This window comes from Anolis sagrei, chromosome 1 (genome assembly GCF_037176765.1).
Source record: "Anolis sagrei isolate rAnoSag1 chromosome 1, rAnoSag1.mat, whole genome shotgun sequence".
NCBI classification, from domain to species: domain Eukaryota; kingdom Metazoa; phylum Chordata; class Lepidosauria; order Squamata; family Dactyloidae; genus Anolis; species Anolis sagrei.
Genome location: NC_090021.1, coordinates 287,144,586 through 287,162,270, shown reverse-complemented (window position 1 = coordinate 287,162,270; position 17,685 = coordinate 287,144,586). Strand labels below are relative to the sequence as shown.

General features: G+C 38.0%; 1 protein-coding gene across 2 annotated transcripts in view; it reads right to left on the bottom strand.

Moving 5' to 3' along the window:
* VPS39 (VPS39 subunit of HOPS complex) overlaps positions 1-17,685 on the bottom strand; it is a 35,318-nt gene that overhangs the window by 2,383 nt on the left and 15,250 nt on the right. For both annotated transcript variants that reach the window (XM_060760887.2, XM_060760893.2), the window contains 17 exons: positions 17,008-17,191; positions 15,887-16,007; positions 15,386-15,506; positions 14,402-14,531; positions 13,887-14,029; positions 13,110-13,253; positions 11,540-11,681; positions 11,149-11,235; positions 10,335-10,408; positions 7,717-7,815; positions 7,136-7,253; positions 6,716-6,844; positions 4,421-4,523; positions 3,170-3,215; positions 1,630-1,779; positions 1,135-1,269; positions 861-952 (listed from right to left, as the gene is read on the bottom strand). In XM_060760887.2, coding sequence (XP_060616870.2) covers positions 861-952; positions 1,135-1,269; positions 1,630-1,779; positions 3,170-3,215; positions 4,421-4,523; positions 6,716-6,844; positions 7,136-7,253; positions 7,717-7,815; positions 10,335-10,408; positions 11,149-11,235; positions 11,540-11,681; positions 13,110-13,253; positions 13,887-14,029; positions 14,402-14,531; positions 15,386-15,506; positions 15,887-16,007; positions 17,008-17,191 — 2,018 coding nt within the window. The remainder of the gene's footprint in view (positions 1-860; positions 953-1,134; positions 1,270-1,629; positions 1,780-3,169; positions 3,216-4,420; positions 4,524-6,715; positions 6,845-7,135; positions 7,254-7,716; positions 7,816-10,334; positions 10,409-11,148; positions 11,236-11,539; positions 11,682-13,109; positions 13,254-13,886; positions 14,030-14,401; positions 14,532-15,385; positions 15,507-15,886; positions 16,008-17,007; positions 17,192-17,685) is intronic.

Below are 17,685 nucleotides of genomic sequence, written 5' to 3'. Positions count from 1 at the left end.
CTAGTAAGGGGTTTATTTAACATTTGGGGCAGCTGAAACTTTTTTTTAAAAAATCTAAAGTTTGTAAGATGGCTAAGTGGCAATACATATACTACCAAATGTACAAAATCATGCAAAATTCAACATGTGGCAAAAACAAAATAATGATTAGGAATCTGTATTTTTAGGGATTGTTTCTCTAGCCTACACCTTCCAGGGAATGGCTGAAATGCGACAGAAAAAATGAAAAAGAAAAGCGTGTTTTCTAATTGGACATATTCGATTTAATTAAAAAAAACAAGGTAAAAAGAAGCCATAGAAAGATGCAGAAGAAGAAACACGATGGATAACCTTGCAAAACATTTGTTCAACACAGTAATTAAAAATACTATGGAAAGTTATTGGTTGTGAAAATTGAAATACTAGTAGTTAGAACAAAGCCTAGGATTGAAATGGAAAAGGCAACAGCTTATACAGCTACAGTGAGAAATTTAAAGTTGTAGCCCCATGCCACTTTAAGTCTTTTTAGGTGCTCTGAATCTCACTTCAGAGAGGAAAGGAGAACATCTGTGTGACCCTATAGAGAGCATAATTATAATTGTACATAATTGTAAGACTACCACAGAAAAAAGATTGGAACAATTACTTTTTTTAAGTAGCTGCCAAAACATGTAATCCTGAAAGTAATATTTCAAGGCTCCAACCACAGAATTTAGCAAGATAAATTAGAACATATATCCCAAAGGCTAATAACATAACTCAGAAGAGAATTTGCATAGAATTTTACCCATTATAAGAATGCCTGAGCACAGTTGACCTTCTACACTGGAAGCCTCTGGAAAAACAGGCTTAAGTAGAATTTTCTACAGACTTCTACGTACCTATTTCCAATCTTCTTTTTACACACACTGCAAAGCTTTTCCTCTGTGATAATACATTTCACTTGCTGATGCAAAATTCGTTCCTCTTGTACCTATGCCAAAACAAGAACAGAAAGAAAATGATCTCATGCAGACAGTGATAAAACAGGGAAGCAATATTTAGCCAATTTCCTTTTTTAAAATACAATTTGCCAACTTCTATTTATCAATTCTGAAAGCAAAGTTTCCACACTGACAATCAATGATAAGTAATGTAAAAAATATAAAAACATACTCTCAGAAATTCAGCATGGAGAAGATTTTTAAGTACTTGATCAAATCGCTTCTTTTGGGCATTCTCTTCAAGGACTTTTTCTAAGAAAATTCGGATTTCACTTATTGGAGTATTTGCCGGAAGGAGGTTTATTGCCTAGTAATAAAATAAGAAAAGTGGTAGGACAAAAACATTATTTTTGTCAAAATGTACCAAAATTTACATTATTATATAGGTATTAATTACAATATGTCTATTAATTTGCTGACTTATTGTCAGTTATAGCCAAGAAAATTACATGATGTTTCTTGGAAAAGTTTTGTTTGTAGAGTAACAAAGTGCATGTTTATTATTTAGGTTGACATATATTGTTTGGATGCAGCTTAGTTTTCCTCAAAAACACACACACACACCAGAACTGCTTATAAAAGGGGAAAAAAGCTGTTTTGTTCATGCAAGAGAGGATCTCTGCACTACAATTATCCATTCTGGAAAAAAGCAAACCCAAATCCTTACTTTGGTAGTATCCAACTTGCTATGGTGAAGTTCCAAAACTTGCAGGGCAGCCTGGAGATTGGCTTGAGGCTCTAGGAGTTCCAACTTGATGGGTCCCAAGCAATGAACACTAGGAGGTGAGAGATACATCCGGAGCAGGGACAAATATACCTGTATGGCAAAAATCAACCCACTGCACTTGATGGATAGAAATAAAGACTCCAATTCCAATAAGCCTGCAATCCTGTACAAATTTATCTAACACAATGGCTCATAATATATACTTTGTTGTTACTCACTTGCAATATAGGATACAAATATATATGCAATGAAGTGGTAGAAAATAAAACTGTGGAGTACTGTACACAGAGCAGTCTTAACAATCATTTTATACTGTATAACTTTTCATAGACTTGCATGTGTTCTTCCCAATATGAATATCTCTTTTAATTATTTTGACCAGGGCTTCATAAACTTTTTCCACTTGTGACTTCTTTCTACCTAACATTTTTATATGACCCAGGGGATATAGGTATATAAAATAGGTATAAAATCAAACATTAACTGATAATAAATCAGCATTTACAAGGTTTGTTAAACAGACTGATTTTCCTTTTTGTGCAGTACAGCTAAAGCATCTTCTGCAGAATCCACTGTAAACACCGTATGTTGTTGCTAAACGATTTGTGGAAATGGGTGGCATTCAGAAATCTTTTACTGTTTCCAATTTTTGTGACCTCAACATTGAGCTATGGCAGTGGTTTCCAACCTTTTTTTTGACCAGGGACCACTCTCCATCCAACATTAGTACCAAAAGGGTTACGAATCACGTTTTGGTCAACTTTAGATTCAGTTTGGTTATTTGGGATGCTGATTCAGTAAACTGCATTGGATAGACCACATCCGCTCTAGTTTCTAGTTTCCAGTAGTGGCCATCTGCTCGTGCACAGAAAACCATATTTAATAAGCCTCGGCATGATAAGAGGGTTTCATGAGACCAGTTGCTCTCATTCCAATGGTCTAGTAACAGTGAGGTTGCAAACCATATTTTAGTTCTTGGGCACCACTGGTGGTCCATGGACCACAGATTGAGAACCACTGAGATAAGGGGACCCCATTTAGGATCAGGCCCACAATTTAAGAAGAAGTGGTCTTGACTACTGCCAATTGTATTTGTTAATCGTACACACTACATACATGAAACTGGGGAATTAAAGGGCACATTAAACCTATTGGTTACACAGCTTCAGCATGCTTGCTTTTAAAATAATAGAGTCAATGTGAATTGGGAGAGCATAAGATTAGGACAATGGTACCAAATGAGAAGGGTCTTATGCCTCCTCCCCTCTGAACTATTTTCCCAAATTGAATCACTACTTGCCTACAATATTTCAAGTGTTGCTCAAATAGGTGTCAATGCAAATAGACAAGTGAGAGCTGACTAGGGCTAACTTTGTAAGAACGAGTGACAAAGCTCAGTAAATAACAAAGTTGTATAGTTCAGCCTTAGGATGTTAGATAGATATGCAGTATCAACTTCAAAACAATGGTAACTACTCACATCTTTGTTGCCATCTTTGCTTCTGTCATAGTGCTTGTGACAATAACTGAAAAATAACATAAAAAGGAAATTCAGTGTGGTCTTTTCATACTTTAACTTCTCAGATAACAATTGTCAGTGATTACGAATAAATATGTTCTTCCTTGCTACGTAGTGAAGAAGAACACATACAGAGATTAAATATTTCATAAATCACAGATATCCATATTTGTCAGTCTATCTTATGTTGATGTTTATTCGTTCAGTCGTTTCTGACCAGCCCATGCCAAAGCTCCCTGTTGACTGTCGCCACCCCCAGCTCTTTCAAGGTCAAGCCAGTCACTTCAAGGATAATATCCATCCATCTTGCCCTTATTCGCCCACTCTTCCTTTTTCCTTCCATTTTCCCCAGCATCATTATCTTCTCCAGGCTTTCCTGTCTTCTCATTATGTGGCCAAAGTACTTCATCTTTTCCTCCAATATCCTTCCCTCGTGTGAGCAATTGAGCATTATTTCCTGGAGTATGGACTAGTTTGATCTTCTTGCGACCCAAGGCACTCTCAGAATTTTCCTCCAGCCCAACAGTCTGTTTTATAGCTTTGCATAAAATATTTTCTAAAGGACCATCTGGACAACGAATTGCTTTACAATGTAAATCTAACTAACATCATGAACTAACTAACAACAGCACTTCTATCATCCCATCCCTGGTCTTACCAATTTGTGCCTGTCAGGACATATAGGAAAGCGGTTGGCCAGAACTCTCAAATCATTAGATCTTTTAATTTAATCAATTCCCCCAGTGTGAAAAATTGGTACAAATACTCTAAATACTGCAGTCCAAACCAAATCTGAAGGAACAGAATTGTTTTGGATCCAACTGATTCTAAGCTGGGTCTAATAGGTCCCTTGAATGTCCTGTTTTGGAGCCCTGAGATTCCATTTGAGTTAGCTTTCACAGATGGAACAGAAACATCATATTAGTCTCAGATTATCTCTCTCTCTCTGCTAGCAGACCTTCTCTCCCATCTCTTTTATCTGATAAAAGCAAAAAGAACAATGCATCTCTGAAGTTGTGGCAGCACCAGCTGAAGTGAGACTTACAGAAAAGTAAATTATGGTTACAAAACAAAACTGGAGTTTATAACCTATGTCACAAGCTGCATCATCCTCCCACCCAAACAAGTAAGAAATAAATGACAAAAAAACCCACAACAAACAATAGATTTGTTAGTAAACGACATATAACATCAGGTTGAGCAGAAACATACTTTTCAGCCATTCTTGTGTCCTTCAAGATGTGAACATATATAAAAAGGGCCTGTTCATGATTCCCCATTCGTCCCAACAGCAAGGCACGTTCTTCTAAGAGACCTGGAGGCAAAAGGCTGGCATAGGTATTACTGCCCTCAGCAACAAGGTAATTCAGAAAAAAAGATCTTATGGGAATCTTCTATACACCTAATAAAAATGAAAATATGTATGTATGTATGTGGCTGGGGTGTCCACTTACACAGACAAGCTCCTGCCTCCACAAACAGCTATAGCTCCCACTACTCAGAAGACAACAAAGGCCCTCCCTCCAATGACATTTTGTAGGTTATAGTGAGTGCCATGAACATGTCCAAGAGCCCTGCCAATGTCCTCCACAAACACAATACTGCCCACCACCCAAGTGAAGGCTTCCATACAGGTATCATTTCATCGTATATTTTATGTGTTACCTCCGCCACAGGCATTCCAGTGTTTCTTACTCTCCATTGGTGTGGAATTTGCATGCCCCCACCCACTGACTCTCCCTTAATCCTTTCCTATTATTTTCTATGGTACACAGCAAACATAGGAATTGTTCAGCAACTGAATATACTAGAGAGGCTTGGAAAGAATTCACCATGATTTATAAGCGTTTTAAGTACTGGGATATATAGTTCACCTGCAATCTAAGTGCACTCTGAACTCAACCAACAATGGGCCTGGAACTAACTTGGCACACAGAACCGTCATGACTAGCAAAAAAAAATAAAAAATACTGGAAGTCTTTGGAGGGATTTATAGGAGTTGCAGTTCACCTACATCCAGAGTGCACTATGAACCCAAACAATCATAGATCTGGGCCAAACTTGGCATGCGTATCTGATATGCCCAAATTGGAATACTGGTGGGTTTTGAGAGGAATTGGTCTGGACATTTTGGAGTAGTAGGTGCTGGAATTTATAGTTCACCTGCAATCAATGAGCACCCTGAACTCCACCAAAGAGGGAATTCAATCAAACTTGGCACATAAGAGTCCCCATGACCAACAAAAAATAATGGAGGTCTTTGGGGAAAATTTATCTTGATTTGGGGGAGTTGTAGTTCACCTACACTCAGAGATCACTGTGAACTCAAACACCGATGGATCTGGACCAAACTAGACACACTGGTTGATTACCGGAGGGGTTTGAGGACAACTGGCCTTCCTTTCTGGGAGTTGTAGTTCACCCACAACCAGAGAAACTCTGACCTCCACCAATGATAGACCTGGACCAACCTTGGCACACAGAACCCCCATGACTAACTCAACTTACTGGAGGGGTTTGACGGGACTGACTCACTATAGTGGGAGTTGTAGTTTACCCTACAGCCAGAGAGTACACTGAACCCCACCAATGATGCATCTAGAGCAAACTTGCCCAATATAATAAACTTTAAGTACTGATTGAGTTTTCTGGGGTTAACCTGGCATGATATGAATTGTAGTTCACCCACAACCTTATGCATTCTGTACAATGAAAAAAATTGATTTTTTTTTCAAATAACGCAGGCAATACCGAATACCCAAGGTAGTTTGTCATAAAAATGAAGAAAGGAACTCAGTGTTGGATTTTCAAGGAGGAATATGAATTGGTACGTTAATAATTAGCTTTCATTACAGTGACTAGAGAAAATAAAACAACAAGTTCTACTTGTTTTAAACCAGAAGTAACAAGTCTTTCATGTCAAAATCATCTTCTTTCAGGGGTTATCTGTGGAGGACAATATGCTGGTGGCTGGGACCAAAGCTAAAACAGCAGAGTACTCCCTCCTTCCCCTCTCTCTCATTCTCTCAGAAGTACTCCACTTTCCCTCCCCTATGTGTGCCCTTCTCACATAGCAGATTGCTGAGGGAGAGGAAAAAAACAGATTTCCCAGAGACCTCAACTGATCACTTCCACAGGCCCTTTGAAATCACCCTAAAGACCAGACATTGCTCAATTTAGCTGTTAGTGGTATCATACACTCATATTCACATATTGTCCACAACATAACCATCACAATTTTCAGTCTCCTACATGCCTTCAAAATTGTTCCAGACATAAATCAATCAATTACAGTATGTATGTTTACAGGTTAGAGTGCATCGTGGAAATCTCCCTACATCAGGTGCAGACATAAAGAAAAAGGAGAATGTCAGTGGTTGAAGACTATGGACCTGAGTTACTTTTCTAGCATTTAAATTGAACACTTAAAAAAAAAAGAATTAGATTCCAGAAAAATATTGCTGGCTGTGCACAGCATGGATGCCAACATGCTTTGCCATATCTCACCATCAAAGGGAAAGTCACTGATGAGATGGTCGGCATTGTAACACATGGATGTCTCAAGAAAGAAAAGAAGTTTTTGCCGGTACTCTCCTAGTTCCCCTTCCTCCTCTCCAGCCGGCATTGGCGTTTTATCTGCAGGAGGAGAACATGTTTATGGATTCATTTGTTGCTTCTGATATACTTCAGTTAAACTTGCTGAATCTTTTTTCTTGACTGGACATTAATACCTTATGCAAAATGCCTTTTCTTTCTAATAATATTTCTCATAATGCAGAGATGAAGACACAAAGGTTTCTCATGTAAAATTGGCCTACAATCTAGAATTCACAGAATTACCCTTGAGATTCCTCTCTGCGACTATCATTTCTCCATCATTTGTTTTCATTAATCACATTTTGCACATTTTGCTATGTGTATATCTACCTGGAGGAAATGAGCTGAGATACTCCTTCATTAAACCTTGTACTTTCTCACAGTAGAGTTGAATCAGGCAGTTGTGGAACTCAGAACCATCCTCCTGCCAGATGTGGATTATATGTTCCTGTAAATGCATGTACATATCCAGTAGACAAAAGTTAACTGAAGAAGACTGCAATCTCCCACCAACATTTCAAAGATCAATCACCTGGCATTCAAAAAGATCACTATGTGCTTCCAAAATGCAGTTGGCCCCCCAGTCCATGGATTCTGCATTCACAGACTCCACCACTCATAGACTGAAAGTGTTTTTTTAAACCCAAAACACAAATCTTGATTTTGCTATTTTATATATAGGACACTGTTTTGCAGTGAGACAAACGTGTAATGGAACTTGAGCACCCACCAATTTTGATTTCCACAGAGGTCCTGGAACCAAACTCCTGTAGATAAGAAGTGCTCACTGTATTATTATTTTACGAATTGATTGTTTTTAATTTATACTCATAATCACAAGTCAGACACCAGATATTTAGAGAAATGCAATTAACAAGAATACTGTTAGCTCAACTACAATAAATTCTTACCAAGTAAGGAATTGCCAAGTTTTTAAAGTTCTCTATTAAGAAACTGAGAACTCTTTTCCGTGGGAGAGATTCCACCTCAGGAAGATCTTCTGTAAAGATCTGCCAGACAAAAGAGTGAATTCACAAAGTTGTTGTTTGCATTTTTTTTAGGTTAGTCACATGTTTCCATATGTAAGATCACTAATAACGCAATAATTAGAAGCACAGGAAACTGCTTTATACTGAGACAGACCTTTGATTCATCTAGCTCAGTATCTTTAATACTAATCAGCAGTGGCTTTCCAAGGTTCTTTGCTAGCCCTTCTTTGAGATGCTAAAGACTGTCATTCAGACCTTCTGCAGGCAAAGCATGTGATCTACCACTGAGCTATGAACCCCACTATGAAGCAGCAATGATAATTACTCTCCCTTCATATGCAGGAAGTATAATTATATAGATACAGAGTACAAAGAGGAAAGACTCATACTTGTCCAACTTAGAAATCAACACTTTGAATTACTGTGTATTTCTCAGAGATGTAAGGCACATGCCATCCACTTACATTCAACATAGCAACATCCAAACTAAACATCTAAAAGTAATGGAAATATAAAAGGCCTTCCTCTCACTCGCAAATTTATGTTCTCTTCAAATTAATATGGGCCTTATGTACCTTATATAATCTTATAGTTTTATTTGGTTTTATTCACCTCTTGCACACAGGCTTTCCACAAGATAAACAAGATGCATGTTGTGCTGAACTTCAACATAAAAACTTATAACTGCTGGCTTGCACACTTTTCAACAAAGACTGTTTTAGGTCAATAACAACAGGATTATAAGAAGCAACATTTTGGACAAAGCCAATAATAATCAACCTGTGTTGGTGCAATTATACTGTGTCTCAACACAGTTTGGAGCAATTTTGAATGTTTGTTTGTCTGTTATTTAATATATCACCTTTCTCCTTGTTGTTGTTGTTGTTCATTCGTGCAGTCGTCTCCGACTCTTCGTGACCTCATGGACCAGCCCACGCCAGAGCTCCCTGTCGGCCGTCACCACCCCCAGCTCCTTCAAGGTCAGTCCAGTCACTTCAAGGATGCCATCTATCCATCTTGCCCTTGGGCGGCCCCTCTTCCTTTTACCTTCCACCTTCCCCAGCATAATTGTCTTCTCTAGGCTTTTCTGTCTCCTCATGATGTGGCCAAAGTACTTCAACTTTGTCTCTAGTATCCTTCCCTCCAATGAGCAGTCGGGCTTTATTTCCTGGAGGATGGACTGGCTGGATCTTCTCGCAGTCCAAGGCACTCTCAGAACTTTCCTCCAACATCACAGTTCAAAAGCATCTATCTTCCTTTGCTCAGCCTTCCCTATGGTCCAGCTCTCACATCCGTAGGTTACTACAGGGAATACCATGGCTTTGACTAGGCGGATCTTTGTTGCCAGTCTGATGTCTCTACTCTTTACTATTTTATCAAGATTGGACATTGCTCTCCTCCCAAGAAGTAAGTGTCTTCTGATTTCCTGGCCACAGTCTGCATCTGCAGTAATCTTTGCACCTAGAAATACAAAGTCTGTCACGGCCTCCACATTTTCTCCCTCTATTTTCCAGTTGTCAATCATTCGTGTTGCCATAATCTTGGTTTTTTTTTACGTTTAGCTGCAACCCAGCTTTTGCGCTTTCTTCTTTCACCTTAGTTAGAAGGCTCTTCAGCTCCTCCTCGCTTTCGGCTATCAGAGTGGTGTCATCTGCATATCTGAGGTTGTTAATGTTTCTTCCAGCAATTTTCACCCCAGCTTTGCATTCATCAAGCCCCGCACATCGCATAATGTGTTCTGCATACAAGTTAAAAAGGTTGGGTGAGAGTATGCAGCCTTGCCGTACATCTTTCCCAATCTTGAACCAGTCTGTTGTTCCGTGGTCAGTTCTTACTGTTGCTACTTGGTCCTTGTACAGATTCCTCAGAAGAGAGACAAGGTGGCTTGGGATGCCCATCCCACCAAGAACTTGCCACAATTTATTATGATCCACACAGTCAAAGGCTTTAGAATAGTCAATGAAGCAGAAATAGATGTTTTTCTGAAACTCCCTGCCTTTCTCCATTATCCAGCGGATATTGGCAATCTGGTCTCTCGTTCCTCTGCCTTTTCTAAACCCAGCTTGAACATCTGGGAACTCTTACTCCATGTATTGCTGGAGTCTTCCTTGCAGGATCTTGAGCATTACCTTACTGGCATGAGAGATAAGGGCCACTGTACGGAAGTTTGAGCAGTCTTTCGCATTTCCCTTTTTTGGTATGGGGATATAAGTTGATTTTTTCCAGTCTGATGGCCATTCTTGTGTTTTCCATATTTGCTGGCATATGGCATGCATCACCTTGACAGCATCATCTTTTAAGATTTTAAACAGTTCAGCTGGGATTTCTCCTTCTAGAAGACCCAAAGTAGTTTCTTTGTAGGCCTGTAGTCACTGAAGAATCTACTGCCTATTTATATTTAACATACTTTCCAGAATTTAAATTGTCTGAGCTAAATATTAGAAAGACCTGAGCAGTATTTTTCACTTGACATTTACACTTTTCAATGAGCAAACCATGATTTTGCCTTTGCCAAATTATCATTTATCAAGTGTGCTTACTTTTAATCCATCCTCGGGGAAGTCTCGAAGCACCCACACAGAATATGAAAATATTAAATTCAAGTTCTCAGTGCCTAGAACAAGAAACAAAACTGTGTTGTAAAGAAACAAAACTGCACCATGAGAAATCGAATGATTTGACAAATCACCTTTAAGAAGAACTATTTACTTCACTTAACTTTTTGGGTTGATTTACTTACTGTCCCCAAATTTCATCCTTGAATTCTACCCAAAAACGGACCACTAACCAGTGAAGCTCTTTCAACAGTGAGTATCATATGCTCCCTGTAGCCAGATCCAGATACCAACCTGACTACAGCATTTTAAAGCCAATGAATTTTGTGAAAATAACAAAAGACAATCCCTTATAGAATGCATTACAATGATGTAAATTTGTAAGATCTTTTTCCCTTTTAAAGAATTTTATTTTTTAATAAAATAAAGTACAATAAGAAGCACACAAAAATAACCAAATCTGTAACATTTCAAACAAGCAAAATACATACCAATATATCTTAACAATATGATCTTATGTCCCTGCATTTTTACATCTTTCCCTGCTGAAGAAGTTAGTGAGCTTTAAAGCTGTTATTATTGTTGTTGTTGTTGTCGACATTATCATCATCAACACGAACAACAACCCACCTCTCCCTATGGATTGAGACAAGGAACAATGACATATTAAACTACTACAACAATATATACTATGGATTTTGGATACAATTACCAATTATATCTTTTGAATTTTGTTTCACGGGGCCATTGTAAGGTCTTTGCTGGATAGAAAGGGAATTTAAAAAGAGGTTATGCTTACCCAAATGTTGTAAATACTGCACAGTCCTCTCGTGGCCTTTCAAAGGTGAGTTAGCTTTTTTTGACTGATCCACTAGCACCTGCAAAGCTGCAGCAAAAGAAGAAAAAACCCTACATACATTAACCTTTAGGTTTCACAAGTAATTTAAGTAATTCATTACCAATTATTTATCATATTTATTTATCATCTCTCAACCACCAGAGCCCCCAAACTGATGTACAATGAATCAAAACAATATAAAACATTAAAGAAATAACTTAAAACCAGGAGGCACTTTTTACAAAAAATAACCCCACTAGAAAATATAATATAATAATATTTTGCTTCCAAGCTAGAAAAATCTACATGGTTTTAAGCAAAATGTTTCACAGTTACTGGTTCCCCACTTTACCTTTTTCATGCAGGCCTTTCTTCTCATACAGTATAATCAGCTCGCTGTATTTGTGAGCTTTCTTCAACACATGCTCACTTTCTTCAATGTGACAGTGATTGTTCTCCAGTCGCAACAGTGGCGCCACTAGAGCTACATTGGTCTGTCAGTAAGAAAAAAAATGTTAATGAATCAGAAATAATGTACTATTATACACAAAAGGGACACAACATGGAAATCAAGGAAATGGAGGTTTTTATAATTTGAGAATATGTACTTAGTGGGGTGGGGCAGCAGAGTATGTATTTTTCTTTCTGTTTGACTGATACCCTGCGGTTAGGATTCAAATACTCAAGTACATCTTTATTTAATAGAAACCAGTCACTTCTTTTCACACACAAATTTAATCTGGAATAACTGTATAATCAATCCATATCTGCATCGTTACAGAAGTATCATTTATAATGCATTACAGGTAGAACATCATTTTCCAGAAATCCAAAATTTGCATAACCCCAAAACCTTTTTGCTGCCACCACCTCCACTTATATCTTTGCGGAAAGCTTGCTAGTTATACATCCATCAACCGCTGATTTTTTTCCTCTGGGAGCTCTAATGGCACCACTTGTTGTAGATCAGCCAGAGGTTGATGATTTAGAGAGGATTGTGAGCTTTCATGTGGCACAAAGTGATGGGCCCTCAAGTCTGGGAAATTTAAGTCTGGGAAATAATTATTCTGTCTTTGAGAAAAGTGCAGACTCAAGGGCATTCAAAGGAGTCAGAAGTAGCAACAGCAGATAAGGAATTGAGTGAAGAGCTGAGTGATAAGGAGGGTTCCCAGGAGAAACCACCTGTAGCTACAGAGATCAACAAAAGTCTTCATTTACAGATCAGAACAGAAAATAATTGCTTTGTTCAGAGAGATTATGTGGGAACGTTGTGGAGAAAATTCACGGGAAACAGAATGATTTTATGGTCATCTATTAAACAGCAAGTTGTGCAGGCAACATAGCATTAGAGTAAGAAGCTAGGCTGAGTTCTCTGGTTCTTGGTTCAAGTCTAGCCTTGGTTTTGGATTTAATATATCCTGGAAGTTTTCTATGTTCCTGTTCTTGTATTCCTGTTCAAATTTTACTAGTTATACCTCTTGCTTGTGGACTTATACCGTGCCTGTGATTTCTGGCTATTCATGGACTTTGTCACCTCTGGAACTTTATGAGACATTTGGATTACTGTTTATCACCTGTTGCTAAACCTTTTTGGGTCATATATCTTCTTTTCTTATACCTGATTTTTATATGCTTTTTTTGTTTTTGCAATAAACTGTTTGCTTATATTCCTGAACTCTTGTGTAGTGTGGTGGTCATAGGTATTCCCAGGCCTGGAGTGCAACGCCACTGTCATAAACTTGGGAAATGGGGGAGGCACCAAGTTTTTTTACAGGGCTTGTCTATGGATATGGATTTTGTAAGCACCGCATCAATATACTTGCATTTGTTCAAGAACAATATTTCTGGAGCAGCTAAGTTAATAGAACTGAAATCCTAAATGCCCAATAAGAGACAGAGAACTGCAGATGGAAAAAACTTACATGGAGGTAGCATTTCAAGAGGGTAGTGTCTATGATCTGCAGCAACTTCTTTTTGGATTTGATGGTGGGAGTTCCTTCCATGAGAGGAGAAGTACTGGATTGATGATCTGAATCATTCAATTTCTTCACTAACTGACTTCTTTTCTGCAGAAGGTAAAGGTAAGAGTCCAAAGGAATAAAGTTATGGCAAAGCATGTCCACACTATCCCAGAAAAAGAAAAGAAAACCACTAGGCACATAGGTTCAGGCCAACGCTGTCTGCCATTAATCCTCACTTCCCTTGCCTCTCCAGTTTTTTCCTTTATTACATTTTTGCCCTTTGTCTCTCCCTCTCTCTTCTTCATACCCATTGAAATATTTAAACTGGAAGCTTACTGAGAACAATGTTCACAGTGTACACTGACAATGCAGTACACACAATGGCCAAAATAAAATAGCTGAAGTAGCAATATAGATAGTGAAGCCACTGTAAGGGGATTTAATTTTAATTTATTTTAACTTAGCAGCTATTCATGCTGACAGTGAAACCATGCCCAAGGATTTCTTTCAAAGTATTGGGTGAAGCCATGGGAGAGGATTAAAAGCACTGAAAACGAAGCAACAAAAAAACTCCCATAATTCTTCCAGTTCTTCCCCTCCTCAAACCAAGCCCTCACTTTCTCTAACAAGTGATGGACTGACCCCAGACCATCACAAGATGTGCTTCTGTGCCAATATATATATATATAACAAGCCACAAGCAAGGAAGGATGATTTTAGGAGGTACCAAATACTTACTTGAGTGAGATAATCTATAAGTGCCAGGTGTGCTTTCTCCAACTCCGCAGGAGAGAGAACTGGAACTGGGTTGGGATACTGGAGCTGTTTCTTATAATCACTAGGCAGCAGTTCAGGATAGAGACCCATCACATGAGTGGGATCTGAACAAAATGCAAGTCACAACATTCCCAGGTTATATTGCAACATATATTCAGATGGAGTTCATATTGAAATTGAATTCAAGTTCACAACACTCAGCTCCTAGCAAAGTTTAAAGTGCTTTGCAAACATCTATTATTATAACTTTGAACTGTCCAGCTGAATCCTATGGAATACTGGGTTCTGCAGCTTATTGAAAGACTAGAAGAAGTGTCCGAAGGAAGCTGACTTCAAGGCTAGCAAGATGAATAGTTTGCAGCCTCTGCGTTTTAGGGGAGATCACTTTGGCTTTCAAGTTTAGCACCACACTTTAAAGTTACCATACTCCCCTAGCAGCTAACACTTTTTATGACTAGGCTACACCTTTAATTTACCTGTCCCAAGCTTGGCAAAGACTTGCATGGATTCATCAAAGCGCTTTTGGCAGAAAAGGTTGAAGGCATAGAGATTCTTAATATGGTGGATCTGTTGCCGCTTTTCATTGTCAGAATCATCCTTCATATCCTAACAAATATAAAGATACAAAAATATATGAGAAAGCCACTCTTTCAATAACGTAAGTTTTGGTTGAGGGGAAAAATAGAACAAAAAGATACTTGTCTCTTAAAAATAGCATATTGTTTTAAATAAATTACTTTAAAATTATGAAAAACAGTGTCAGCGCGTAAAGAAAAAATAGGCAGCCCAACATCCTGAGCCTCAATTATTGCTCTATTTACACTTACAAAAACTATGAGAGCATCAAGTCTAAGAAATGTGTGTCTTGGGTTTTTTTTTGAAAAAAAGTTTTACTTAAAAAAAAAAGTTAAAGAAGAAAGCAACTTTAAAAAATGCAGTCAGGCCATTAGCACAACAATTACTCACAGCACAAGGAAGTAATTTTAAGTATTGACTTGCACAGAGACTATAAACTGCTCATGCAGTTTGTTTTTATGGCCTGTGGTTAAAAAGTCAAGACATGAACAAGTTTTATAACAGAGCTAAAGATACTAAAGATGAAGCTAAAAAAGATATTTTTATCAAACTTTTAGACTGCAGCTATTGTGAAGAACATCTAAAGATGACTGAATTACTTTAACAGGGCACAGTCTCACTCTAAATCTTTCTACAGAAGTGGCTCGATGTTGAACAATATTATGGAAGAAGCTGGCAAAACAACAACAAATAAGCCATGCTGTGAGCAGGCATAAAATCATGTTAAATCATAGAAATGTAAAGAATACTGAATTCTGTAGTTATTAAATACCCAGGTCTTTAATCAACAATGGGGTTTTCATTGAATGTTCAGTGTATGGTGGAGGTGTAGAAAAATAAACAATACTGAAGGAAAATGAAAATGCCCCCACCCTACCACTTACTGCCAACTGCAGAGCTAGTTCAAATTGTTTATCCTGGAGAAGCTGCTGGATCTGGGTTGCAATGGAAACCGGGATGAGACGCCAGACAAAATGATTGCTGGCTACATACACAATATTAGTACTATAGGGGGAAAAAAGAAAGTACCACAGTAAGTTGAAAAGACTATTTATTTATTTAATTATTTATTACCATATTTATATCCCGCCCTTCTCAACCCTGGGGTTGAGGCAAAATTCCATGCCATACATTACATACAATATATATCCAGCAAATAAAAACATATACATTAAAACATCAGCTGAAAACATATCATAAAATTATTAAAATCACATAATCTAATATCGTACTCTAAGCATTGTCCCATAATTATTTAAGTTGGTAACTTTCATTATAATATACCTTGGAATATTGATAACAATAACTTTTTAAAAGTTTAGTACAGGGGTGTGAATGCAGAATTAGATTTTGTAAAGACAAAAAAAGATGACAAAATTTCATACCCTCCTGAAGTAATGAAACGTGGCCTCTGTAACTCAATGCTCTGCACCAGGAGACGGGGCTCAAATGTACGGATCTCTACGTATCTTGGCAGGACTGCCACAATATAAGGAGGCTGAAATTCTGTTTTGAAGACACAACAGTCAGCAATACAATATGGTTTTAGAGCAGCATGCCTCTAATCTAAATTCAGGAGCAATGTCTCTTCTACGAACATTATGTTAACATCTGTTCAATTAATTTTCCTTACACTTTTTGAATCATCAACGCTGCACTCAAAACACTTCTCAGAATTAGAATAATATCCACTTAAAATATAGGGAAGCAGAGACACAAAATCTGAAAGGAAAGCAAACCTCAAACTCCACTCAAATTAGAACTGAGAAAAAGTCATTTTCTCATACTGTTTATTGCACAGAGAAGTTGATTTGACAAAACTAAGTAACATAATTTTGTTCCTAGGTTATAAATGTCATTTCCTAATTGGTTCTAGCAAAAAAAATACGGAAAAGGTTTATTAAATTGTAAAAACTTTGTTTTTGTGGGACATCCTTTGTTACAGTTTTTCAATGAATATCTGATTGAGTCTCAATCAATTCAACACAGTTTATGGCAGCCACAAAAACCAAGTTTCTGGAGTATAACAACTACTTTCAAAGTAAGTACCACACAACTAAACAGGAAGTAACCCTTTCAAACCAGGAACAGATTTTTTTTCAAATTTTGTTACATAGTGTAATATTGTTTTTAAAAGGATGGCCATCATCACAGGCTTAACAAAGAGAAAAAGCTGCAGATTGAGTATCCCTTATACAAAATGTTTGAGTCCGGAAGTTGGTTTTTTTTATTACTGTTATTATTTTGTAACATTTTCATAGACATTGTATCTTGTAAATGAGATCCAGATGGAAATCCAAATACTTAATTCATTTATGTTTCATAAACACCTTATTCACTGCCTCAGGGTAACTGCATGCACAATATTTTTAATAATTTGGTGGATGAAACAAATTTACATTAATCCATCAGAAAGCCGAAGTTACTGCTTCCACAGCCACCAATGTGGACAATTTGAGATTTGGGGGATGTTTTGTCGTTTTAGCCAACCTGTACTAGTTCTCACCCATGGCTATTGGGATGTCAGTCCAGTTCAAGGCACATTTCTGTGTACAAACCCCTTCTTCATTGAGTACAACTGTTAGATCATCCTGGCCAACAGCAACTTTTCCATCTGCCAAAGGGGCTACCAGTGGCTCGAGCTGCTTTCCTGTGGGGAAGAGTTCTTTGATGGATCCTCTCCCATCTACCTGCAGGGGAATAAACAAAGCAGGTCACTGAATACAAAGGAGTCCCCGGTGGTGCAATGGGTCTGCTGACCGAAAGGTCGGTGGTTCAAATCCGGGGAGCGGGGTGAGCTCCTGTATATCAGCTCCAACTTCTCATGCGGGGACATGAGAGAAGCCTCCCACAGGATGTTAAAACAACCAGGTGTCCCCTGCGCAACATCCTTGTAGACAGCCAATTTTCTCACACCAGTTTCTCAAGCCACTCCTGACACACCAAAAAAAAAACTGCATACAAAACAACAATGTAAGATTGACTCTCAACTTTAGATGTGGCAGAGTCTCCATTTTCATTCCTAGCCCCAAAATCCCACACAACAAGATCATATCGCCAAAAGTCAGAGACTCAAACATGATATCCCTTTGGGAACCACCTCAAGCCTAACTTCTATTGAAGTGATCATAAACAGACTTAAGAACACAATCAGATGCAGCAATTTTCACTTTGTTTCAATTGT